This window comes from Coregonus lavaretus (genome assembly GCF_964263955.1).
Source record: "Coregonus lavaretus genome assembly, chromosome: 33".
In the NCBI taxonomy this organism is placed as follows: domain Eukaryota; kingdom Metazoa; phylum Chordata; class Actinopteri; order Salmoniformes; family Salmonidae; genus Coregonus; species Coregonus lavaretus.
In genome coordinates this window covers 18,315,111-18,341,303 of record NC_140020.1, presented here as the reverse complement: position 1 = coordinate 18,341,303, position 26,193 = coordinate 18,315,111, and the positions used below count along the sequence as shown (strand labels likewise).

At 43.5% G+C, this 26,193-nt stretch overlaps 1 protein-coding gene across 2 annotated transcripts in view; it reads right to left on the bottom strand.

The window, feature by feature from the left end:
* Positions 1 to 849: 849 nt before the first annotated feature.
* LOC311108558 (uridine-cytidine kinase-like 1) overlaps positions 850 to 26,193 on the bottom strand; it is a 34,905-nt gene continuing 9,561 nt past the window's right edge. For both annotated transcript variants that reach the window (XM_084151212.1, XM_084151213.1), the window contains 11 exons: positions 24,096 to 24,167; positions 14,035 to 14,224; positions 13,843 to 13,904; positions 10,244 to 10,260; positions 8,461 to 8,559; positions 7,287 to 7,380; positions 7,121 to 7,183; positions 6,498 to 6,620; positions 5,936 to 6,043; positions 4,961 to 5,117; positions 850 to 4,613 (listed from right to left, as the gene is read on the bottom strand). In XM_084151212.1, coding sequence (XP_084007338.1) covers positions 4,537 to 4,613; positions 4,961 to 5,117; positions 5,936 to 6,043; positions 6,498 to 6,620; positions 7,121 to 7,183; positions 7,287 to 7,380; positions 8,461 to 8,559; positions 10,244 to 10,260; positions 13,843 to 13,904; positions 14,035 to 14,224; positions 24,096 to 24,167 — 1,062 coding nt within the window. In that variant the 3' untranslated portion in view covers positions 850 to 4,536. The remainder of the gene's footprint in view (positions 4,614 to 4,960; positions 5,118 to 5,935; positions 6,044 to 6,497; positions 6,621 to 7,120; positions 7,184 to 7,286; positions 7,381 to 8,460; positions 8,560 to 10,243; positions 10,261 to 13,842; positions 13,905 to 14,034; positions 14,225 to 24,095; positions 24,168 to 26,193) is intronic.

Sequence of the window (26,193 nt, the reverse complement as noted above, 5' to 3'; positions counted from 1 at the left end):
TTTTTACGTATGGGTGGTCCCGGGGATCGAACACACTACCCTGGCGATACAAGCGCCATGCTCTACCAATTGAGCTACTGAGGACCAATATGAATTGTAAAATTAAATTGTCAGCATGCCATCATATTTACCGTACTTAATGTAATCCTAATAGTGAGCATATCCTTTCTTTATTCAACATAAAAACCCTGGTTGCTAGTCAACCAGAAGTAAAGCATGCCATGCTAGTTTAGCAACCTCAGTAGCTGGAGTTCTGCCACCAATAAGAATATTGTCATGCAACCCTAACATTACAGAACCAATAGTAAACCCCTTTTATATATACATATAATCATAATACACATGGTAAAACTACACGGCAATGAGTGTTACGATACATTTGATACAGTAGAATAAATTGCTACATGCCTGCTTTACAGATCCAACTGACACAAAGATGATCATCACAACTGTGACCAACGTCACTTCCACAATTAAGCTAGAATCAGATCGATAGAATGTCGCCCTCAGGTGGTGCAAACGAAGCTAACCCTACTTCATCAAGACGTCCTACACAAGCGGTGTTTCTTTGAACATAAAATAATAACAAGTTATTTATGCTAAGTTAACCAGTAGTGTTAAACGTACCCAATTGTCATACTTGAGTAAAAGTTATGATACCTTAATAGAAAATGACTCAAGTAAAAGTGAAAGTCACCCAGTAAAATACTATTTGCATAAATGTCTAAAAGTATTTGGTTTTAAATATACTTAAGTATCAAAAGTAAATGTAATTGAAAAAATATACTTAAGTCTCAAAAGTAAAATAATAAATAATTTCAAATTGCTTATATTAAGCAAACCAGATGGCACAATTTTCTTGTTTTTATTTATTTACAGATAGCCAGGGGCACACTACAACACGCAGACATAATTTACAAATGAAGCATTTGGGTTTAGCGAGTCCTCCAGATCAGAGGCAGTAGGGATGACCAGGGATGTTCTCTTGATAAGTGCGTGAATTGGATCATTTTCCTGTCCTGCTAATCATTCAAAATGTAACGAGTACTTTCGGGTGTCAGGGAAAATGTATGGAGTAAAAAGTACATTATTTTATTTAGGAATGTAGTGAAATTAAAGTTGTCAAAAATATAAATAGCAAAGTAAAGTACAGATACTCCAAAAAAACTACTTAAGTAGTACTTTGAAGTATTTTTAATTAAGTACTTTACACCACTGAAGTTAACACACTTAAAACAAGAAACAAACCAATTGTCTATCTTTTTCAATCAAGGTCTGTTCATACATGCTTTTTCCTATTTTAAAATCAACAAAAAAAGAAGATTCATGGAAAATTGTTTAAACATAAAAATGTAACCAAGCTGTGTGAACCACACAAGCAGATAAAGTAACCAAAGACCCATCAACAGTTCAAGCCATACAAAACAGAAATGCAGGCGAGGTAACTGAATAGACATACTGTAGCGAAAGCTGCATTAGATGTCCTATAAAGAAGCATTGTTTGACACATGGGGATATTGTTTGACACACAGAAACAATACCATGTTAATGTATTTTTTTAGGGTTGCTGGCTGTCTCCCTAAAAAAAATACATAAACATGGTATTGTTTCTATCTGGACAAATAGGTTACACTGTACGTTTACTATCCAAATGTCTGAGCTAACAATATGCATTGCATTATGTAAGTGATTAGGCTAAAAATGCCTGAGAGGCCATATTTTGGAACCTCATTTTTAAGACACTATATTTTAATGCTGATATAGCCATTGAATCCTCAAGGTTCTGTCTTGCAACACTAACTATGAAGGCCAGAAAACGTAATAAATGTAAATTGCCAAGAGCTGGTTAGGCCATAAAAACATGATACAGATGATTCATGATGGTTACATTGAGTAGCTTCAGTCAGAGAGACAACGTCTCCTGCTGTTACATCCAAGATAAAGCATATCCTGTGGTAAATTCTCTATTATACTGCCTTTGTGAACCAACCAGGGGTATCAATTTAAATGAGAAAACATTAAATACACAGAAAATAATTTACACTGAAAAAAGTATTATTCAAGAGAAATGGCTGCAAAGTAAAAATATTTTTCTGCACCAACTACAACCAATAATATATAAATGAGGGGAAATCTAATAAAATCCTTAAAGGTCCAATGCAGCTGTTTTTATCTCAATATTAATTAATTTCTGCGTAACAATGACATACCTTACTGTGATTGTTTTAAATCAAAATGGTCAAAATAAACAAAAATAGCTTCTTATAGCAAAGAGACATTTCTCAAGCAATAATGTTGCTAGGACTGTCTGGGAGTGGTCTGAGTGTGGAGGGGAAAACTGAAAACTAGGTTTGGAACACTCTTTCTTATTGGTCTATAACTAATATACCGCCTGGTGATGTCACCAGGCAGACCAAACCTCCATCCCACCAAAACAGGCTGAAATCTCAGGGAGTCTTTTCAAACAGCTCTTACACTAATAGGGCATTGTCATAATTTTCAATTTCACAGTATTATTCCAACCTCATAGTGCGGAAATATAAAATACAGGAAAATCAAGTTGACACACTGGGCCTTTAAAACAAAAATGGCCTCAAATAATAAATAATTTCCCCAATTCCCCAGTTTTTTAGTGAATAATTGCCTCAGACCTTTATCACAGCTAAGACAACCGTAAAGAGAGGACAGTACAGAATGTCCATAGAAGCAGTCTGTTAACTAATATTTAGGCTATATTGAGCTTAAAAGCTACCTATGAGCTATACTACCTTATATGTTCACTACCTACTTGGTCCATTGTACCTCAGACCATTAACATGCTCCTCTCAGCTATAAGACAAAGTCTCCCTGTAAATAACAACAGCCATCACCATATAATATTCATGTTATTCAAGCACAGTTCAGATATGGCACTAACAGACACATACAGTCTTCTCTCTCCTTCCCTGATGTCATAGTGTGGTGTGATTTGTCATCTGAACTATTTCTATGGGTCCATTCAATAGGTAAACATCAAAAGGACTAGAAATGGTCATCCTTCAACCCAACAGAGGCTTTTCATTTCTCTCGACTCTTTCTCCAACTTCACAGGTCCTGCTGCGTCAACAACATTCAAACAAGCATAATCACAAATCAAGTATTCTCATCAGTGAATAGATAGATTATCAATATATATGTATGGGGCTTACATTTATCGCCAGAGCCATGTATTTAGAATATTGTTCTAATTTTAGACATTCAGTTACATATCATTATTTAAATACTCCCCATGTAATGTCAATGGGGTGCTGCCACTGCTGCCATGGAATTGTAAAGTGTCATGTAAATGCATCATAATGCTCATTCTTGAAATGTTATACCATGGCATTGTTGAATACTCGTTTCTGATTGGCTTGAAGGGCATTCTAGAGTGTGCATTATTTCCCTATAAAGCACAGTATTTCAGCTTTGTAGAATTCAACATCTATAGTTCATGCTTACATGTTCTATGTTTGAGCTGCATTTGAAAGCAAAAGTCAAATTGAAAACATTGGTATTGTTGAATTCGATTTTCATAATAGCAAGTTAAGACTGATGGTTTGGTTAGCTAAACTAGCATGTCTGTTTGGTTACCAATGCAACTATTGTAGCTATCTAGTAAACTTGCTAGCTACTTAAGTGGATAAACACATTTCTATCTGGAAATGCACATTTCTAGCGGCAAATGTGTTAAATTATAGCCATGGTATAAAAGGGGTAATCAACTCGGGGCTCTATGCTTTCTCTGGAAAATAATGCAACTCCATGGAAGGTTAGTGCCTTCCAGTCGTTCATTATTTTCCATAGAATGCATAGCCCCTCATTGATTATTCCTTACATATTCCTCATGTAATGTTAATGGGGCACTAACATGGCTGCTATAGAATGATGTAGTGTCAGGCACTGGTCTAAGGCACTGCATCACAGTGCTGATGCCCCACTACAGCCTGGGGTTCGATCCTATGGGTTTCCCGGTCACGGCAGGCGTACAATTGGCCCAGCGCCATCTGGGTTAGGGGAGGGTTTGGCCGGGGAGCTTTCCTTGGCTCATCGCGCTCTAGCGAGTCATGTTTCGGAGGACGCATGTCTCGACTTTCGCCTCTCCCGAGCCCGTTGGGGAGTTGCAGTGATGAGACAAGGTCGTAACTACCAATTGGATATCACGAAATTGGGGAGAACATTTTAAATAAAAAAGTATGTTGTAGTGTCATGATAATGCAGGAAGTTTCACTAGCTAAGCTAATATCACGTTTCCTCCTCAGGAGGGTAGGTAGCCTCATGACCTTTCACCTCGTTCAGAGGGGAGGAGTTGGCACAGGGGTGGTGCTCAGGAGGGTAGGTAGCCTCATGACCTTTCACCTCGCTCAGAGGGGAGGAATTGGCACAGGGGCGGTGCCCAAGATGATGGGCAGTAGAGGGGTGCTGAGGGGGAGGTCCGGAGCTCTTAGGAGCTGGTCAAGGGCATGCATGGCTATGTGCTCGTGTGCTGACCGCCCCTCCTTCCTCTTCCAAAACAGTTCAGTAGTCCATCCCTTCATCACTCTCGTACCAGTCCGAGGGAGCATCCGTCCCAAAGTAACGATCCCCGAAATTACCTGGAGAAAGAGAGGAGAGCAGTCAGTCATGTTGTCATTGTGAATAAATGAGTTGGACTAGTGACAGTGAGGGATGTGTGATCAGTGGCCCTGCTGATGGAACACATAGGTCAGAGTCTGGGTTGATTCATAACAGAGCCCATCTACTTGGGCCTGAATGGCTGTGGCACCAGCTACGTCTGACAATCTGGATGTTTTCAATTTGTGATTAGGTCATCACACAATGTCATATCACTAATGATCATCAGTCAAACCACAAACAGCGTACTCACTGGATTAGCATGAGGCCACAGTTATGAAGGGAATGTGGATTAAATGAGAACAAAGAGAAAGAGAGAGACACCCACCAATGCCGGGGATTATGTGGAACTCGTCGTTGACATTCTTGTCGACAGCGGTGGTGATGATGCGGACCTTTGGGAAGGCGTAGGCCACAGAGTGGACGCCCATCTCTGCCATCAGTAGAGACAGCAGGAAGATCTTATCCTCCTGGACATCATGGTCCTACAGGGTGTCAGACATACAAATAGGTGACTTTTAAACACAATTGAAGGAAGAGTGGTGGTTAGAGGGAAGCTTTGTGACTGTAACACACTATTGAAGGAGAGAGTGGCAAGCATCTCAGAGTGGCAAGCATAGCCAGACTTGTGGAGATCTCAAGCTCTTCCCAGTTCCCACTGCTACCTGTCAAAAGGCGCTCCTTAATGCGTTAGTCTGATATGTCTTCTGCACGTTATTGTCAAATATAACATACTACAACCAATGCTTCTAGTGAAAAACACACATGACCATGAATATCTTTTGCAGAGATAGTCATGGGAGAAAAGTATTGGATTGACCTGGAGGCAGTGAAGTTTGCTCTCTGAGGGCAAACAGAACCACAGACTTTGGCCACCATAGTGGACAGCAATAATTGACCCCAGATGTTTACATTTCACAATGGGCGAAGGCTAAAGCAGAGCTGTACCTTTAGCTCTGCAGCCTTATCACAATGAGGAGACAGAGCCTCAAACTTACTGAACTAAAACAGTGTTTCATGACAGCAAACACGCATCCCAATCTCTCCTTAATCTCCTGCTGCTGTAGCCGTCCAGTCTCCACTTGCAGAGCTGCTCTCCTGTTATCTCAACACCAACATGGACAACGCCTACTCTGCTATCTGCCATGTCTCAGGGGTAACCAATTTGATCTGGATGCTAAACCAATGGATAAACCCCAAACCCTAATGTCTCCTCAATATAGGTGTGTGGCAGGGTAGAGAATACTAAAAAGAGAATATTAGACCAGAGGAGTAGAATGAGGTAGAATAAAGTAGAACTGACCAGCAGCACTCGGACTGCCATTAGAGCAGCAGCCCCAGTGGACACAGTGCTGTCCATCAGGATGACGTAGTCCTCACTGATGTCCTTAGGCAGACGCAGGTAGTGGAGCTGGACAGGGAACATAGGGCAGCAGTGGTCAAATAACAACATTTTATACAAGGTTTTCATTTGTGGATTTTGTTAACTTAAATGTCACGGTTTGAGCATCTGCTGTGAATGAAACCAGTACAGCTGAAGAAGAAACGGCCAAAGCGTGATGACTACATCTGACATCATACAGTATATCTCAAAGATATGGATGGTCTGTGACCCTGATGAGGAAGTGAACCTGAGGTCAATGAGGCTAATGTCTATCAGTTAGCCATGAGACTGACACCTAGCCTTGAATGAAGCCACTGAGAGAAAACAGATGACCGATACAACCATACACTCCTGCTTTATGGTCTCCGAGTTGAAAAGTTCATTTCTGGGTGTGTGTGAAGCCTTGCAACACAGAGAAAGCTCCACACAAACACACAGAAGCCTTGGTGAACAACATGACTAATTTATTTTTGTGTGTTACCTCCGGCTCTCCAGTGTCATAGTTGGTCTGGATGAGGATCTTCCCCAGCCGAATGTCTTTACACACAGCCATCAGAGCCTGCTCCATGGTCTCCCCTGCTCTCAGTATGGACACGCCTGTGATCTACACACACAATTAAATTGCATTCCAGGCTTTACACTCCCTTACAGTTTAGTTTGTAAGTAAACTTCCATTGAGCAGCCTGAAGGATCAGCATAGTGAGCGCTCAATGTTACAAAGCCTGATGTTAGGAGACAGACATCTGCAGTAGAGTAATACAGTCATAATAACCCTGCTGTCGAACAGAGCTGCTCCCACTGAGAGCCACTCAAACACATCCCCATAACGTGAGTGGAATTAATGATTTTCTCATGCCCATCCACACTGCGTCTAGTAAAACACATGTTAACAATGCAGATTCAATGCTGATGAAGAAAAGGACTGGAGAGAGATACAGCTAGTTTAACCACTGTAAAATCTCTGGCCAAGTATGACAGGTAGCACTCAGTGTGATTCTGACAATGTTGCTGCAATGTAGTATCAGGGAGTACATTGATACTTTATTGCAGTTTAGGGCCCAAAACCCTGTGTGAAAGTGGGGAGGTATCTGCATAGAGACTTACCCTTTTACCACTGAGTCTCTTCCCTTCATAGATGGAACCTTGGGGAGTCTCCACTTGCACAGGCTAGAGAGGATGAACAGAAAGAGGAGAGTAGAGACCAATATTAGTGTATGGTTGTGCACAGGGGGCGATATAGAATTGGCCATGTGTTGGCAGGGTCACTCACCTTGAGGGGCAGGAAGGAGAGGGCATGTTCTATGAGGAGCCTCATTAATCTCTTGGAGTAGAAGATGAACTCATCACGATTAGTGTCCTTATTCCTGCACGCATGCACACAAAACACACTCGGTTAGGGGACAAGGGCTGGGAGTGAGGGTGTGTGTATGTACACTCAGTGGCCAGTTAATTAGGTACACCCATCTAGTATGGGGTCCGACCCAACTTTTCTTCCAGAACAGCCGGAATTCTTCGGGAAATTGATTCTACAAAGTGTAGAATCTCAATTGGTATCAAGGGACCTAACGTGTGCCAGGAAAACAGTCCCCACACCATTAGACCACCAGCCTGTACTGTTGACACCAGGCAGGATGGGGTCATGGACTCATGCTGCTAACGTCAAATCCTGACTCTGCCATCAGCATGACGCAACAGGAACTGGGATTTGTCGGACCAGGCAATGTTTTTCCACTCCTCAATAGTCCAGTGTTGGTGATCACATGCCCACTGGAGCCGCTTCTTCTTGTTTTTAGCTGATAGGTGTGTTTGTCTGCTGCAATAGCCCATCTGTGACAAGGACTGACAAGTTGTACAGTTGTACTGCGCCGTTATTTGCCTGTTTGTGGCCTGCCTTTTAGCTTGCACGATTCTTGCCATTCTCCTTCGACCTCTCTCATCAACGAGCTGTTATTGCCCACAGGACTGCCGCTGACTGGATGTTTTTTGTTTGCTGCACCATTCTCTGTAAATCATAGACACTATCGCGCATGAATATGACTGTAAGTCGCTTTGGATAAAAGCGTCTGCTAAGTGGCATATTATTATTATTATTATTATTATTATATATTATTATGAAAAGCCCAGGAGGCCAGCCGTTCCTGAGATACTGGAACCGGCGCGCCTGGCACTGACGATCATACCACGCTCAGTCGCTTAGGTCACTTGTTTTGCCCATTCTAACATTCAATTGAACAGTAACTGAATGCCTCAATGCCTATCTGCCTGCTTTATATAGCAAGCCACAGCCATGTGACTCACTGTCTGTAGGAGCGAACCATTTTCGTGTACCTAATAAACTGGCCACTGAGTGTATATTCATATTATAAACTCATTGCAGTGCAGAGTCAGTGTTGACAGGGTGAGAAACCGGGCCCCTGCGCTCTTCCAAAGCTCTATGGTCTTACCTGATGATGGTGTGCATGCCGTGGACCTGTGGGGTGCACTCCATGACACTGAGTGTTTTGGGTAGGGGTTGTCCCTGGTGGGCCGAGGCCAGAGCAGACCTACACAACACAGAGACAGTCAGACCACTGCCCCCTGTTGGGGAGTTCACAGTACTACAACAACACAGACAGACCACTGCTGGGGAGTTCACAGTACTACAACAACACAGACAGACCACTGCTGGGGAGTTCACAGTACTACAACAGACAGACCACTGCCCCTGCTGGGGAGTTCACAGTACTACAACAACAAACAGACAGCAGTCAAGCCAGGGAGACAAAAGTAAGATACCACTGGGATATTTTATTTTCCTCCTCGTAAACATGTATGGTGGTCACGGCTGCACAGCCAGGCAAAGTGGGGTGGGGTGGGGGGGGATTAGTACGCAGGTCCTGGCAACAGCAATGCTTGAACAGGCTTCTCTGGAACGGTCTGGAGCATATGGTGCTTTACTGGCAGACAACGGAACATAACACTAGGACCATTTAGAATCTAGAAAATAACTATTACATTGTACAGCACTAAACAGTGGTTATATTTATAAATAGAAATGCCATAAAGCAATTGAGCACTTTGTTATATGTTCTGCAATGTTGTTGCCAATACAAGAAGTCAAGACAACTCACTCTAATTAGTTTAGTACTGTAATTAGCAGTTTTCTATTTATGTATCTGGCACCAAAATACAGGCCAGTTAAGACTGTACAAAAGCATAAAGAAAACAAAGAATTAAGCAATTGGTTAAGATGTAAATGAAAAAAACGATATCTTGGGAAAATAGCAATGACAGCAAACAAAGATTGTTAGCTTTTGTTCTGGATGAAATGTTAACAATAGATAATTAAAGAGATGGAAATGAGAGGGGGATATCAAACTAAAGAAAAGGAGGAAGATGCAGCAGTTTATCCTCACATATCCCATCGGAGTTTCCTCTGGAGAAGGTGACAAATATTCATTTTGCAAGAACAAGAGAGATGACAAAGAGAGGAAAGAAAGAAAATACAACAATTAAAAACGGCAGCAGGACAGAGTAGAGGCCCTGTGATCTCTGTGGAGAAGCTGATAGGGCAGGGAGGTGGTGTGAGGGCCGGGGGCTGGGGGGAATTAGGGCCCCTGTTCAGCTCAGCAAGGGGATGGCTTCAGGACCAGACAACATTTCCATGGTTACGAGTCTGACTGGGAGGAGTTTTTAAAAATATTTTCAATGGCCTTAGTGTGAGGAAATCTGATAAACATGCAGGAATAACTCAAGGTTATACTCAGTCCTTGGTTAATGTGATGTTAGCTTCTGATCTTTCGATAACAAGGAATTCATCTACTTGCAGCTACTGCAAAGTGATCAATCCAACAGCCAGGTCTCTCAGGTGTCTTTTAGATGGTCTTATCCAGAGCTCATTGGAACCATAGAGATGTCATCCTCATGGAGTTTGCGATAGTTTTCATGACTGACAGTGTGGAAGAAAGACAAAAGGAGGCGGACAGCCTTTCATTTTGTTTACACAAACATTTCCCATGGCACATTAAATGTGTTGATAATGTCAACAATAGGGAGAAAATATATTTTTTTAAGATAAGTTATTTGGTCTAAGTCAGTACTCCTTCAGACTGGGCACATCTCCTTTTGTCTTTGCTGTGCTCTCTGAGCTTCTGCTGAGAGGAAACAGAATAAAAGACAGGTACCACAAGAAAAAGAGAGCGAGAGAGAGGGGGAGGTAGAGAGATGGGAGGGGTGTGGTAGTCATACCTCACTGTGATTTCACGCTGAGATGGTTAGAGTGCATTCGGCCAGGGTTTAGCAAGTATTTCATTACACACACACACAGGGAGGAGAGAAATCAAATCAAAACATAACTCATGAAATGAGACAAGCCATTCCAACCTTCCAAACAAAGCCAAATGTCCCCAGTCCCCACCACCCTTTTAAATCAACACAAACACCCATCCCGTTGATGACATGCAATGATATTACATTCCCCCCCATTTTGCCATGAATCACACAGACCGACAGTGTTTCATCCGATCAGCTCTGGGTGCCTTTACTGGTTTCCCATTTCCAGGTAACGCAGCTTGTATTTCCATCATTTCAAATGAACCGGTACCTCTTTCTCTCTAAATGAAGATTATACTCATGCATCAGATCAGGTTATGTTCCTGGTGCTCTGATCTCACAGCAAGGCCCAGTGCACAGCCGGGTGAATTTAATTAGACATTTACATTTTCTGGGCAATAAAAAAAATTGCAATATGGTTTTCAGCTCCTTTTCCATGCGGAAACCCCATATAGGGGCATCATATTTGCTTTACTTGTTTTATCTATTAGTCTGATAAATAAAATGGTTCCTACATAATATCTAGTACATGTCAAACAGAATGCTGCTGAGTGTGGCCTCCTTAACCAAACCAGGGGGTTTCCTAAACAGAAGTACTATAGTGGGCTCAGCAGTCTTAATAAACTCAGCAAAAAAAGAAACGTCCTCTCACTGTCAACTGCGTTTATTTTCAGCAAACTTAACATGTGTAAATATTTGTATGAACATAAGATTCAACAACTGAGACATAAACTGGTCAAGTTCCACAGACATTAAATGGAATCATGTGTCCCTGAACAAAGGGGAGGTCAAAATCAAAAGTAACAGTCAGTATCTGGTGTGGCCACCAGCTGCATTAAGTACTGCAGTGCATCTCCTCCTCATGGACTGCACCAGATTTGCCAGTTCTTGCTGTGAGACATTACCCCACTCTTCCACCAAGGCACCTGCAAGTTCCCAGACATTTCTGGGGGGAATGGCCTAACAGGTCCCAGACGTGCTCAATGGAATTGAGATACGGGCATTTCGCTGGCCATGGCAGAACACTGACATTCCTGTCTTGCAGGAAATCACGCACAGAACGAGCAGTATGGCTGGTGGCATTGTCATGCTGGAGGGTCATGTCAGGATGAGCCTGCAGGAAGGGTACCACATGAGGGAGGAGGATGTCTTCCCTGTAACGCACAGCGTTGAGATAGCCTGCAATGACAACAAGCTCAGTCCGATAATGCTCTGACACACCACCCCAGACCATGACGGGCCCTCAACCTCCAAATTGATCCCGCTCCAGAGTACAGGCCTCGGTGTAACGCTCATTCCTTCGACGATAAACGCGAATCCGACCATCACCCCTGGTGAGACAAAACCGCGACTCGTCAGTGAAGAGCACTTTTTGCCAATTCTGTCTGGTCCAGCGATGGTGGGTTTGTGCCCATAGGCAACGTTGTTGCCGGTGATGTCTGGTGAGGACCTGCCTTACAACAGGCCTACAAGCCCTCAGTCCAGCCTCTCTCAGCCTATTGCAGACAGTCTGAGCACTGATGGAGGGATTGTGCGTTCCTGGTGTAACTCGGGCAGTTGTTGTTGCCATCCTGTACCTGTCCCGCAGGTGTGATGTTCGGATGTACCGATCCTGTGCAGGTGTTGCGAGGACGATCAGCTGTCCGTCTCCCTGTAGCGCTGTCTTAGGCATCTCACAGTACGGACATTGCAATTTATTGCCCTGGCCACATCTGCAGTCCTCATGCCTCCTTGCAGCATGCCTAAGGCACGTTCACGCAGATGAGCAGGGACCATGGGCATCTTTCTTTTGGTGTTTTTCAGAGTCAGTAGAAAGGCCTCTTTAGTGTCCTAAATTTTCATAACTGTGACCTTAATTTCCTACCGTCTGTAAGCTGTTAGTGTCTTAACGACCGTTCCACAGGTGCATGTTCATTAATTGTTTATGGTTCATTGAACAAGCATGGAAAACAGTGTTTAAACCCTTTACAATGAAGATCTGTGAAGTTATTTGGATTTTTACGAATTATCTTTGAAAGACGGTCCTGAAAAAGGGACGTTTATTTTTTTTGCTGAGTTTATATGATGCCTCTTAGTGGAGGGTGTTATGGTTCATTAGCCTACAACAGGCCCTGTCCTCATCATCATCAGTCACTCACAGTGATGTATGGAGGACGAGCGGCCGCCGTCTCTCTCCACTGGACACCATTCATTACTTGGTCCACACCAGACACAATGGCATTTTACTACAGAGATCCCTTAATCCACAAATCCTCACAAACGCAGGCACACACACTTTTTGCTTTCTCTTGCACCTGCGGTCTCTTGATCTCTCGCTCTTTACCCACACGCCGACGGGTGTACTTGAGTGGCGTACACCAGTGGTTCCCAACCAGGGGTACTAGGACCCCTGGGGGTACTTGACCTATCCACAGGGGCAACTTGAGAAGACTCATGAGACCATAGGCCTACTGGTAAAATGCACATGAGGGGGTACTTCAGGGGTACACCGGGCAGAGCCAAATTCAGTTGGTGGTACAGTAACCGAAAAAAGGTTGGGAACCACTGGCGTACACAACAGATAGAAGTCATGTGATCATGAGTAATACAGTATAGTGTGTTAAATATAATGTGACTGATCACCTTTATGAGAGCTTGTCTTTGAAACTTTCCATCTTGTCTCTCTCTGTGACAGATGGTTTGTCATATAACAGTGATGATGGATCAGGACTCAGAGCCACATACACTGAGTGTAAAAAACATTAGGAACACCTTCCTAATATTGAGTTGTAGGGACCATAAAGGGGCCATCTGACAGCAGAGAGCAAAGTGTTAAAGGTGGGATTCAGAACGTATTGGTCATGGCGCTGACAGATAAATGGGATGCCCTTGACGCACACAAACGCACATGCATGTAAAGTATGAGGAATAGCCTCTCAGTTTTAAATCCACTCTTGTTAGGAGGCCCTTGGTGAAGAGACAGAGGGTTGAGTTTAGCTCAGCCGGATACCAGACAGGCAATCTACATGACATGTGATGCTGAATCCTGACAACTAGAGGGCAGAAGTGGAGTGGGCAACTGGTTGGGTCAACTTCTACTTGGAGACTAGCCTCTGAGAATTCAGAATTACTTTCGGATACCAGATTAAAACAGTGCATATACAAGACAGCTTTGAGTTTTAGTCTGCTGGTTTCAATAGGACATGTAGTTTTGAGTACTCCTAGAGAATGAGACTCATCATCTATCATTTAATTCATCCAGAAATGACCCACCCATGTTGAGGGATAAGACCGGGTTCAGAGGTCATGGGTAGGACCAAGAGTTTTTCCTGGTAGGGAAGGGGGTGAGGAAAAACTCCTGGTCCTAGTCATGAGCCATGGGATAGGGGTCATGTCAGGCTGGCACGCACAAACTCTGAGCATGGTGTGAGCCGGAGAGATGACACCATGTACAGAGATAGGGAGGGACTCCTCCATGCTTTTACGTTAGGGTCTATGGGCAGAGGTATTGGAGATAAAGCCCTATTCACACATACCTTTTCAAGCTGACTGTGAACATGCTGAACAATCAGATCCAAGGCAACAAAGTTCTCACCCCCTGAAATAACCAACACACACACACACATTGTTCTTTTATAGTAGAATCGCTATAGTTATCAGAAGTATTTGTACAATATTTGAAGCAGTGTTTTTAACACTGTGGTAGTAGCTATCTACAAACCACTCACCCCTAGGGACCACAATATCAGCCACATGCACAGTGGGCTCGATGTACTGCTCAAAGCTAGGCTTGACAAACTTGTTGTACTGCTTGATGACTCCGCTGATGTCACGGCCGCGCTCCGATATGTCCCTCTTCAGACGCCTGACCAGACGGATGTCTGAGTCTGTGTCCACAAACACTTTCATGTCCAGCAGCTGGGGGAGAGCGAGACGGAGAGAAATAGACAGAGGGATAAGAGGTCATGTACATAATCAATTCATAGGGCAGTGTTTACCCAATATATCATTTCAAGGCGGGATGCTGGGTAAAAGCCAAATTCCTTCAGGGGTGGGGGTGGGGCACCCCACTTATATGATGGTTGGGAAATCAATGTCCCAGGGTCAAAAGAAGTTAAATGGGATCTACTGTAAAGATGGCCTATTGGGTCTTTAATGCTCTTTTCCTGAACACACATAAATTGAAACACAGCCATCATCAGCCAGTCAGGGGTAACTAAAGACAGTGCTCAAAGCTCTAACCTCAGCAAAACAAAAGTTAGGAGGATTAATGGTCCAGCAGAAACACTGTATGTGATGGAGACGCAAAAAGAGGCAACAACCCAAAAACAAGAGCTATTGATGAGTCTTTGGCCATTCAGTGTTGGAGCATAACTCAGACAGCCAATGAGACTGTCAGTCATAAATAAAGTAAATCTGCTTCCTGACCAACCGGGCGAGCCCAAAGCGCCGCGCCAGCAGAGCTGTCAGCCTATTGGAGGAGGCTCAGCCTCACTCTCTCAGGGTCCTCTGTCATTGGGGGAAATGAGCAGAGCAGTTTAGGAACATTTTACAGCACTGCAGTTTAAAGACGGCTGCTCATTGTCGGGCCAGAACGGACCGGACGCTTGGCGCAGCCAGCAGGGTAAGGCCTGTTGGAGTCATGGCAAAGGGTTGAGAAATAACCAATTTATAGAAAAGTAAATAAACCGGTTGATGAGAATATTTAGTACTAAGTGAGCCACAATTAGTGATTTCAAGTCGTAAATCATCTTAAAAAACAACAACAACACAACACTTCTATAGAAATAATTAAAATGAAAGTACATCCAGTTATCTGCATTGTTTGGCTTATCATCCCTGCCCAGCTTAGCCCAACCTGTACAATGGCTGAAGTGATAAATCACCAGGAACAGAAGTGCTTTGCCAATGCAAACACATTCACAGTTTAAATTTGTATGGATTTCTGTACACACAGCACTGGCGGATCGAAGCTAACAAAGGGACCAATCAACAGCACCATCAATAAAACACAGTCTAGTCCATTCACTTACACACTGGCCAAACACACCCCTTCAAGTTATAATGGCGGGAAGGAGAGTCCTAGACAGGCTACAAGTCTAGACTACTTCATGGATTTAGATGAGCCAACATGGTGTTTGTGAGAAGTTGTTGATATATGTTGCAATAAAGAGGACCAAGATAATCATAGCTGACAAGGGCTGCCTGAAGAACTGCCATCAATTCTACTACAACAGCACTAGTATTAGTTTACACGTTGCTTTGTTTAAATTCTTAAGGGATTAAGATTTTTCATGCATTTCTTCCTTGAAGAGAAGTGGGCTTCATGTTAGCAAGTATAACTTTAGCCACGACTGCTGCAGCAATGGATCCCCAACAACACCATTTCTATCAGTCAGTCCCCAACCCAGTCACCCAGGGCCAGCCCGAGCCTGCAACGCAAGCATAGCAGGCCCAGGCAGAGAGCTGCGAGCAGGAGAAAGGTAGAACAGTGAATACAGAGAGAGAATCCCTCTAATTTCCCTGTATCTGCTTGAGGATGGCAGCGGCACTCCATTAATCGACGATGACGGTGCTGCAGTGGATAGCAGCCGTCTTACGGGGCTCCTGACCAAATCTGCTATGTTGTGTTTTTTAACACTGTTCTTACCTTTTTTTTTATACATAATGTCTCCGTCATCATTTCCTATGACCGGAAACAGCTTCTGGACATCAGAAAAGCGACCACTAACCTCAATTTGGGTGGAAATTACTACTTTAAAGAGTTGGCAGCTCTGGAAGTTCTGCCTACTCCGAACCAGGCCCTAGAGAAGCAGGCGAGCCGGCAACCTGACGAGACTACGTCGGCGAGCAAATAGACAGCCATTGCCCTCTGTTCTATTGGCGAACGCGTAATCACTGGAGAACAAACTGGATGAACTCCGTTCGAGACTATCCTATCAACGGGACCTGAAAAACTGTGATTTCCTATGTTTCTCAGAGTCGTGGCTGAACGAGGACATGGCTGTACGTCTCGATGGTTTTTCGATGCATCGCCAAGACCGGACAGCAGTGTCAGGCAAGACAAAGGGAGGAAGGGTGTGTGTCTTTGTTAAGAACAGCTGGTGCGTGATTTCTAATGTTAAGGAAGTCTCAAGTTTTTGCTCACCTGAGTTAGAATACCTCATGATAAGCTGCAGACCATACTATTTACCAAGAGAGTTTTCATCTATATTTTTAGTAACTGTCTATCAGATGGCACTAAGACCCCACTCAGCGATCGAGAAAATGCACATTAAGAGGCGGCGTTGCTCGTGGCTGGTGACTTTAATGCAGTGAAAATGACATTTTAACTCATTTTTACCAGCATGTTACCTGTGCAACTAGAGGCGACAAAACTCTAAATCACCTTTACTCTCCCTTTGGCAAATCAGACCATAACTCTATCCTTCTACTTCCTGCTTCCAAGCAAAAATTCAAACCAGTGACACACTCAATACGGAAGTGGTCTGATGAAGCGGATGCTAAACTACAGGACTGTTTCGCTAGCACAGATTGGAATATGTTCCGGGATTCATCCGATAACACTGAGGAGTTTCCCACATCAGTCACCGGCTTCATTAATAAGTGCATTGACGTCGTCTCCACAGTGACCCTACGTACAGTGCTTTCAGAAAGTATTCATACCCTTTGACTTATTCCACATTTTGTTGTTACAGCCTGAATTCAAAATGGATTAAATATACTTCCCCCCCCCACCCATCTACACAAAATACCCCATAATAACAGTGCCAACATGTATTTTAGATTTTTTTGCAAATGTACTTACAATTTATGATCTAATTTACATATGTATTCACACCCGAGTCAATATATGGTAGAGTCACTTTTGGCAGCGATTACAGCTGTGAGTATTTCTGAGCTTTGTACACCTGAATTGTACATTATTTGGACATTCTTTTTAAAATTCTTCAAGCTCTGTCAAGTTGGTTGTTGAGCAATGCTACACAGCCATTTTCAAGTCGTGCCATAGATTTTCAAACAGATTTAAGTCAAAACTGTAACTAGGCCACCAGGGAACATTCAATGTCATCTTGGTAAGCAACTCCAGCGAGTATTTGGCCTTGTGTTTTAGGTGGAAAGCAGACAACCAGGTTTTCCTCTAGGATTTTGCCTGTGCTTAGCTCTATTACATTTCATTCTAAAAAAAGATGACAAGCATTCCCATAACATGATACAGCCACCACCATGCTTGAAAATATTAAGAGTGGTACTCAGTGATGTATTTTGTAGGATTTGCCCCAAACATAACGCTTTGAATTCAGGACATAAAGTTGATTTCTCCTCCAAATTTTAGAATATTTCTTATTCTGTACAGGCTTCCTTCTTTTCACTCTGTCAATTAGGTTAGTATTGTGGAGTAACTACAATGTCGTTGATCCATCCTCAGTTTTCTCCTATCACAGCCATTAAACTCTGTTTTAAAGGCCTCATGGTGAAATCCCTGAGCGGTTTTCTTTCTCTCCTGAAACGGAGATACGAAGGACGGCCATATCTTTGTAGTGACTGGGTGTATTGTTACACCATCCAAAGCCTAATTAATAACTTTACCATGCTCAAAGGGATATTCAATGTCTGCTTTTTAAAAATGTATTTTTATCTACCAATAGGTGCCGTTCTTTGCATTGGAGAACCTCTCTGGTCTTTGTGGTTGAATATTACAGATCATTGTATGTGTTGGGTACAGAGATGAGGTAGTCATTCAAAAACCATCTTAAACACTATTGTTGCAATTTATTATGTGACTTGTTAAGCTAATTTATTCTCCTGAATTTATTTAGGCTTGCCATAACATGGGGGTTGAATACTTGACTCAATACCTTTCACCTCTTCACTTTTTATTAAAAAGAAAAGATATATATCCATTTTCACATGATGGGGTATTGTGTGTATGCCAGTGGCCCAAAATCTCAAATGAATCTATTTTAAATTCAGGCAGTAACAACAAAATGTAGAAAAGGTCAAGGGGTGTGAATACTATGAAGGCACTTTACATACCCCAACCAGAAGCCATGGATTATAGGCAACATCCGCACTGAGCTAAAAGCTAGAACTGCCACTTTCAAGGAGTGGGACATTAATCCGAATGCTTATAAGAAATCCTGCTACAACCTTAGATGAGCCATCAAACAGGCAAAGCATCAATACAGGTCTAAGATCGAATCCTACTACGCCAGTTCTGACGCTCGACGGATGTGGCAGGGCATGCAAACTATCACGAATTACAAAGGGAAACCCAGCCGCGAGCTGCCCAGTGACGCGACCCTACCAGAGGAGCTACATTTATTCTATGCTCGCTTCGAGGGAAGCAACACTGAACATGCATGAGAGCACCAGCTGTCCCGGACGACTGTGTGATCTCGCTCTCCGTAGCCGATGTGAGAAAGACCTTTAAACAGGTTAACATTTGCAAGGCCACAGGGCCAGACGGAATACTAGGACACGTACTCAGAGCATCCGCTGACCTGCCTAAATGACTATCGCCCCATAGAACTCACATCTATAGCCATGAAATGCTTTGAAAGGCTCGTCATGGCTTACATCAACACCATCATCCCAGACACCCTGGACCCACTCCAATTCGCATACCGCCCCAACAGATCCACAGTTCACTGGCTACAGCTCAGTGGTCAACACCAAACTCAGGACCCTGGGACTGAAAACCTCCCTCTGCAACTGGATCCTGGACTCCCAACGGGCTGCCTCCAGGTGGTGAGGGTAGGCAACAACACATCCGCCACGCTGACCATCAACACGGGGGCCCCTCAGGGGTGTGTGTTTAGTCCCCTCCTGTACTCCCTGTTCACCCACACGTAGCCGCGCACGACTCCAACATCATCATCAAGTTTTCTGACGACACAACGGTGGTAGGACTGATCACCGACGACGATGAGGCAGCCTATAGGGAGGTCAGAGACCTGGCAGTGTGGTACCAGGACAACAACCTCTCCCTCAACATCAGCAAGACAAAGGAGCTGATCATGGACTACAGGAAATGGAGGAGTGAGCACACCCCCATCATCATCGATTGGGCTGTAGAGGAGCGGTGTCCACATCACTAAGGAATTAACGTGGTCCACACACCTACACAGTTGTGAAGAGGGCATGACTGCGCCTCTTCCCCATCAGGAGGCTAAAAAGATTTGCCATGGGCCCTCAGATCCTCAAAATGTTCTACAGCTGCACCATTGAGAGCATCTTGATTGGCTGCATCACCGCTTGGTACGGCAACTGCAAGGCACCTGACCGCAAGGCATTACAGAGGGTGGTGACCAATGTTCCCTCTAAGCTGCGTGTGTGTGCAGCTCTCCTGGGACTGCCGCGCAGAAGAAATATCAGCCTGCGCAGAGAAGCACGAGATTGAACTTCACTCAACTTTCTAGTTTTTTCCCCGTTAGTTAACACTATCAGTGGTTCATTTTACTGTTGGAATTGTGATCGAAACAACGCAATATTAGCCACTTTCAATGCAACATACCGAAACAAAACGCACTATGCAAGAGATTTTGTTGTAGGCAGAACACATCGGAGTAGGATTCTAATGCATTGATAGGCACGACTCAGGCCCGTACTCTACACAGACCGGTGCGCCATAACCAATCAGAGCTGCAGGTAGGCCTATATGCAAATCGCCCATTGCCATATATGGATCTGTGCGATTCCCTTTGAACTGGACTGTGTTTACAGCATGAGAGTAGATGCGCTTGTTTTGTGCACATTCGTTCATATCCTTTGCTAGTTGGGGGAGTGATTGCTTCCTACAAGAGTACAAAACATGTGCATTTCTAGCCATCTTTGAAAAGTGAGTCAGAGCTTTTTTTTGTCTTAAAGGGGCAGGCTTGAATACGCTAAGTAGCCAATAGGCAGAGGGTTGCATGATTTATCTGATTCTCTGTAATAATGGTATTGGAATAATTATGTATTTCATTTTGTAAAGTGGTTTCTTGCATCAAACAACAACATTTTCAGTCACTTCAGTGTCTGAAGGACAAGTGGAAAAACAGGTTAATGTCAAGCCCTGCATGTTTTTTTCAAATGTCTCTTAGAATGTAGGCCTACATTGAACACCACACATTGGCTACTATTGTAGGCTGAATGATAGAACAGCTACTTCCATGTTAAAATGTTATGGGATGCATTTTCTCCATTGTTTTTGATGATGGTAGGCCACTCTGGTAAACCTACATTATGATCACATAGCCACAGTAGCCTACTTGACCACTGTTAAAACTGCAACTTAGAGCGGGTACAGCCTCAGTGTTCACAGTAAACGCACGCAGGATGTTGCACAGAATTTTCACAATGTTCAAGTTTGCGCTCAGCAGACCTGAAATTTGCTCAGTGCCGAGCTCCATGCCATCCGAGACCCGTGTTCCAGGTGGCGTCAGAGGAAGGCCCAAAAAACAGCCCTGAACAGCTTCTACCACCAAGCCATAAGACTGCTAAACAAGGCTGCTAAATAGCTAATCAAATGGCTACCCGGACTAAACCAACTCTCTTGCACTGACTCTATGCACACACACTGGACTCCACCCACACACTCACACATACTTACAATGACACCCCAACACACACACACACAATGGTGTAAAGTACTTAAGTAAAAATACTTTAAAGTATTACTTATGCAATTTTTGGGGATATCTGTACTTTACTATTTATATTTTGGACAACTTTTACTTCACTACATTCCTAAAGAAAATAATGTACTTTTTACTCCATACATTTTCCCTGACACCCAAAAGTACTCGTTACATGGTGAATGCTTTGCAGGACAGGAACATCCCTGGTCATTCCCTGCTGCCTCTGATCTGGGTGACTCACTAAACACACATGCTTTGTTTGTAAATGATATCTGAGTGTTGAAGTGTGACCCTGGCTATCTGTAAATAAAAAATAAATTAAAAAAATGGTCCTGTCTGCTTTGCTTAATATAAGGAATTTGAAATAATTCATATTTTGACTTATGATACTTAAGTCATTTTAGCAATTACATTTACTTTTGATACTTGAGTAAAATAAAAGTAAAGATACCTTAGTAGAAAATGACTCAAGTAAAAGTGAAAGTCACTCAGTAAAATGGTAAAAGTATTTGGTTTTAAATATACTTAAGTAGAACAACTGGGTACTTTTTCCACCACTGCACTCACTACATACATGCACACACATGCATACTAACTCCAGACACGCACTCACACACACACACACACTTTCACACTCACCACACACGCTGCTGCTACTGCTCAGTCAATTATCTATCCTGTTGCCTAGTCACTTTACCCTTACCTACAGTGGGGAGAACAAGTATTTGATACACTGCCGATTTTGCAGGTTTTCCTACTTACAAAGCATGTAGAGGTCTGTAATTTTTATCATAGGTACACTTCAACTGCGAGAGACGGAATCTAAACCAAAAATCCAGAAAATCACATTGTATGATTTTTAAGTAATTCATTTGCATTTTATTGCATGACATAAGTATTTGATCACCTACCAACCAGTAAGAATTCCGGCTCTCACAGACCTGTTCGTTTTTCTTTAAGAAGCCCTCCTGTTCTCCACTCATTACCTGTATTAACTGCACCTGTTTGAACTCGTTACCTGTATAAAAGACACCTGTCCACACACTCAATCAAACAGACTCCAACCTCTCCACAATGGCCAAGACCAGAGAGCTGTGTAAGGGATAAAAGTGTAGACCTGCACAAGGCTGGGATGGGCTACAGGACAATAGGCAAGCAGCTTGGTGAGAAGGCAACAACTGTTGGCGCAATTATTAGAAAATGGAAGAAGTTCAAGATGACGGTCAATCACCCTCGGTCTGGAGCTCCATGCAAGATCTCACCTCGTGGGGCATCAATGATCATGAGGAAGGTGAGGGATCAGCCCAGAACTACACGGCAGGACCTGGTCAATGACCTGAAGAGAGCTGGGACCACAGTCTCAAATAAAACCATTAGTAACACACTACGCCGTCATGGATTAAAATCCTGCAGCGCACGCAAGGTCCCCCTACTCAAGCCAGCGCATGTCCTGGCCCGTCTGAAGTTTGCCAATGACCATCTGGATGATCCAGAGGAGGAATGGGAGAAGGTCGTGTGGTCTGATGAGACAAAAATAGAGCTTTTTGGTCTAAACTCCACTCGCCGTGTTTGGAGGAAGAAGAAGGATGAGTACAACCCCAAGAACACCATCCCAACCGTGAAGCATGGAGGTGGAAACATCATTCTTTGGGGATGCTTTTCTGCAAAGGGGACAGGACGACTGCACCGTATTGAGGGGAGGATGTATCGCGAGATCTTGGCCAACAACCTCCTTCCCCCAGTAAGAGCATTGAAGATGGGTCGTGGCTGGGTCTTCCAGCATGACAACGACCCGAAACACATAGCCAGGGCAACTAAGGAGTGGCTCCGTAAGAAGCATCTCAAGGTCCTGGAGTGGCCTAGCCAGTCTCCAGACCTGAACCCAATAGAAAATCTTTGGAGGGAGCTGAAAGTCCGTATTGCCCAGCAACAGCCCCGAAACCTGAAGGATCTGGAGAAGGTCTGTATGGAGGAGTGGGCCAAAATCCCGGCTGCAGTGTGTGCAAACCTGGTCAAGACCTACAGGAAACATATGATCTCTGTAATTGCAAACAAAGGTTTTTGTACCAAATATTAAGTTATGCTTTTCTGATGTATCAAATACTTATGTCATGCAATAAAATGCAAATTAATTACTTAAAAATCATACAATGTGATTTTCCGTCTCTCACAGTTGAAGTGTACCTATGATAAAAATTACAGACCTCTACATGCTTTTTAAGTAGGAAAACCTGCAAAATCGGCAGTGTATCAAATACTTGTTCTCCCCACTGTATATGTGTATAGCTACCCCAATTACCTCGAACCCCCCTGCACATTGACGCGGTACTGGTACTCCCTGTGTATAGCGGTACTGGTACTCCCTGTGTATAGCGGTACTGGTACTCCCTGTGTATAGCGGTACTGGTACTCCCTGTGTATAGCGGTACTGGTACTCCCTGTGTATAGCGGTACTGGTACTCCCTGTGTATAGCGGTACTGGTACTCCCTGTGTATAGCGGTACTGGTACTCCCTGTGTATAGCGGTACTGGTACTCCCTGTATATAGCCATGTTATTGTTACTTGTTATTGTTATTCACTGTGTATTTGTTCCTCGTGGCACTATTTAATATTTTTTGTATCTTTAACTGCATTGTTGGTAAAGGGCTCGTAAGTAAGCATTTCACTGTTAGTCTACACCTGTTGTTTACGAAGCATGTGACAAATCAAATTTGATTTGGTTAATCAGCCTGGCTGGCGTCTCTGCAGAGTGGCAGAGTGATTAATCAGGTCTGCCGGGCGGGGTGAGAGAGGGAGAGCAGGGAGAAGGGGGTGACTGGAGACCAGGGAGGAGCAAGGAATTAAAGTAGAAAAGAAAAGGGAACATCTCATCTTATTACACTCACCTTAAAAGGGATAGTGCAAGATTGTCAATTAAGACGATTTTCTACTTACCCAGAGTCAGATGAACTCATGGATACCATTTTTATGTCCCTGCGTGCAGTTTGAAGGAAGTTAAAGTAGTTTAGTGAGCCATCGCTAACTAGCGTTAGCGCAATGACTAGAAGTCTAGCTACAAGAACAGCTAGCATAAGTAGAAAAATGACTTAATTGCCAAAAGCTGAAAAATGACTTAATTGCCAAAATCTCAGACTATCCCTTTAAATAAAGTTAGAAACAACCTTACCTTCAAAAGTTCCTTGTTAGCAAATGCCAGAATCCCCTCAAATATGACAACGTTGGCACCATACACAGTTTTCTGCAAAAAAAGAGCACACACCATAAAGAGATTATTACCACACAAAGCATATGGTGTACACTGACTGTACATAATTAGGCAGACAGACATCATATGGCAGAACAGGGACTGTGCCAGCTTTTCCAGGCATTATGAACAATGTGCCCACCAGGTGTGCCAGGTAAGAGCGTGGGTGTGTGCCTAGCAGAGGGAGACAGGTGGGTTAGCGAGGTGCAAGGGACACAGCGCTTTGGCAGCACCCCTCTGCAGTCCTGTCACCATGTTTACAGCTAAACCCAATGGTTATGAGATGCTCCAAATCCCCCCCTCTTCCCTCTACTCCCCCTGTTCCTCTGGCCTATCCCCTCTCCTCCCCCTCCTCCCTGGCTCTCTACCCCGGGTTCCTCCAGCCTATCCCCCTCTGATTTACGGCCCTAATCGAAGCAGTTTGTTTGCTGTAATTACCTTCCACTGCAGCTCTGATAATGGGTAATGTGATTTTTTTACCAAAGGAAGTAATGTCAGAGGTGGCTGAGCAGAACAGTGCAGGCCAGCTTGTCACGATCTCAGTGACTCACAGGGTCCTGATATGATCGTATGTGTCAGACTCTGAGTGAAGACATGTAACACTCAGGTGGTCTGGTAGTATTGCCTAGTCAGGGAGCTACAGAGTGTCACAACCCCATTACAGGAGTCAGACGAGCTCGGAGCTGCAGTGAATGACCAGGCTACCTTTGTATTGATCAGAGAGAGGGGAGTGGATCTCACACAGAGAGAAAAAGTGTTAATGGTTTCATTAATTTACCACATTACTACCCCCTGGTGATTTAAAAAGGCTTTAAAATAGAGGCAGCAGCTCAGAGGGAGGGAGCAAAGTGACCTCTAAGTTTACTAGTAGTAGACAAAATAGTTAATCTTCATTAATAATGAGTGTTGTAAAGTCCGTCACGAATGCTGGCTACATTCACTGCTAGACTAGTGCTTCCCTAGGGTTCTATGGCTTAATTACATTAACACTCCCATCATAAAATAAGTTTTGAGTTACAAGTAATGTCATTGTTTCCCTGGATAGCTGTGCTTCTTTCAGCCATGAAATTGCATTGCGTCTTGAGGATATGAAAGCAACCATTAAACTAGGGCTGACCCTATTTAGTCGACTGATTGTTTGGTCAATAGGTTGTTGGTCGACCAAGATTTTTTTTAGTCAAGCAGTCTAAAATAAATAAATACACACACAAAAACACACATATATATATATATATATACACACATACACACATACATACATACATACATACATACATACATACATACATACACACACACAGTGAGGGAAAAAAGTATTTGATCCCCTGCTGATTTTGTACGTTTGCCCACTGACAAATAAATGATCAGTCTATAATTTTAATGGTAGGTTTATTTGAACAGTGAGAGACAGAATAACAAATAATAAATCCAGAAAACGCATATCAAAAATGTTATAAATTGATTTGCATTTTAATGAGGGAAATAAGTATTTGACCCCTCTGCAAAACATGACTTAGTACTTGGTGGCAAAACCCTTGTTGGCAATCACAGAGGTCAGACGTTTCTTGTAATTGGCCACCAGGTTTGCACACATCTCAGGAGGGATTTTGTCCCACTCCTCTTTGCAGATCTTCTCCAAGTCATTAAGGTTTCGAGGCTGACGTTTGGCAACTCGAACCTTCAGCTCCCTCCACAGATTTTCTATGGGATTAAGGTCTGGAGACTGGCTAGGCCACTCCAGGACCTTAATGTGCTTCTTCTTGAGCCACTCCTTTGTTGCCTTGGCCGTGTGTTTTGGGTCATTGTCATGCTGGAATACCCATCCACGACCCATTTTCAATGCCCTGGCTGAGGGAAGGAGGTTCTCACCCAAGATTTGACGGTACATGGCCCCGTCCATCGTTCCTTTGATGCGGTGAAGTTGTCCTGTCCCCTTAGCAGAAAAACACCCCCAAAGCATAATGTTTCCACCTCCATGTTTGACGGTGGGGATGGTGTTCTTGGGGTCATAGGCAGCATT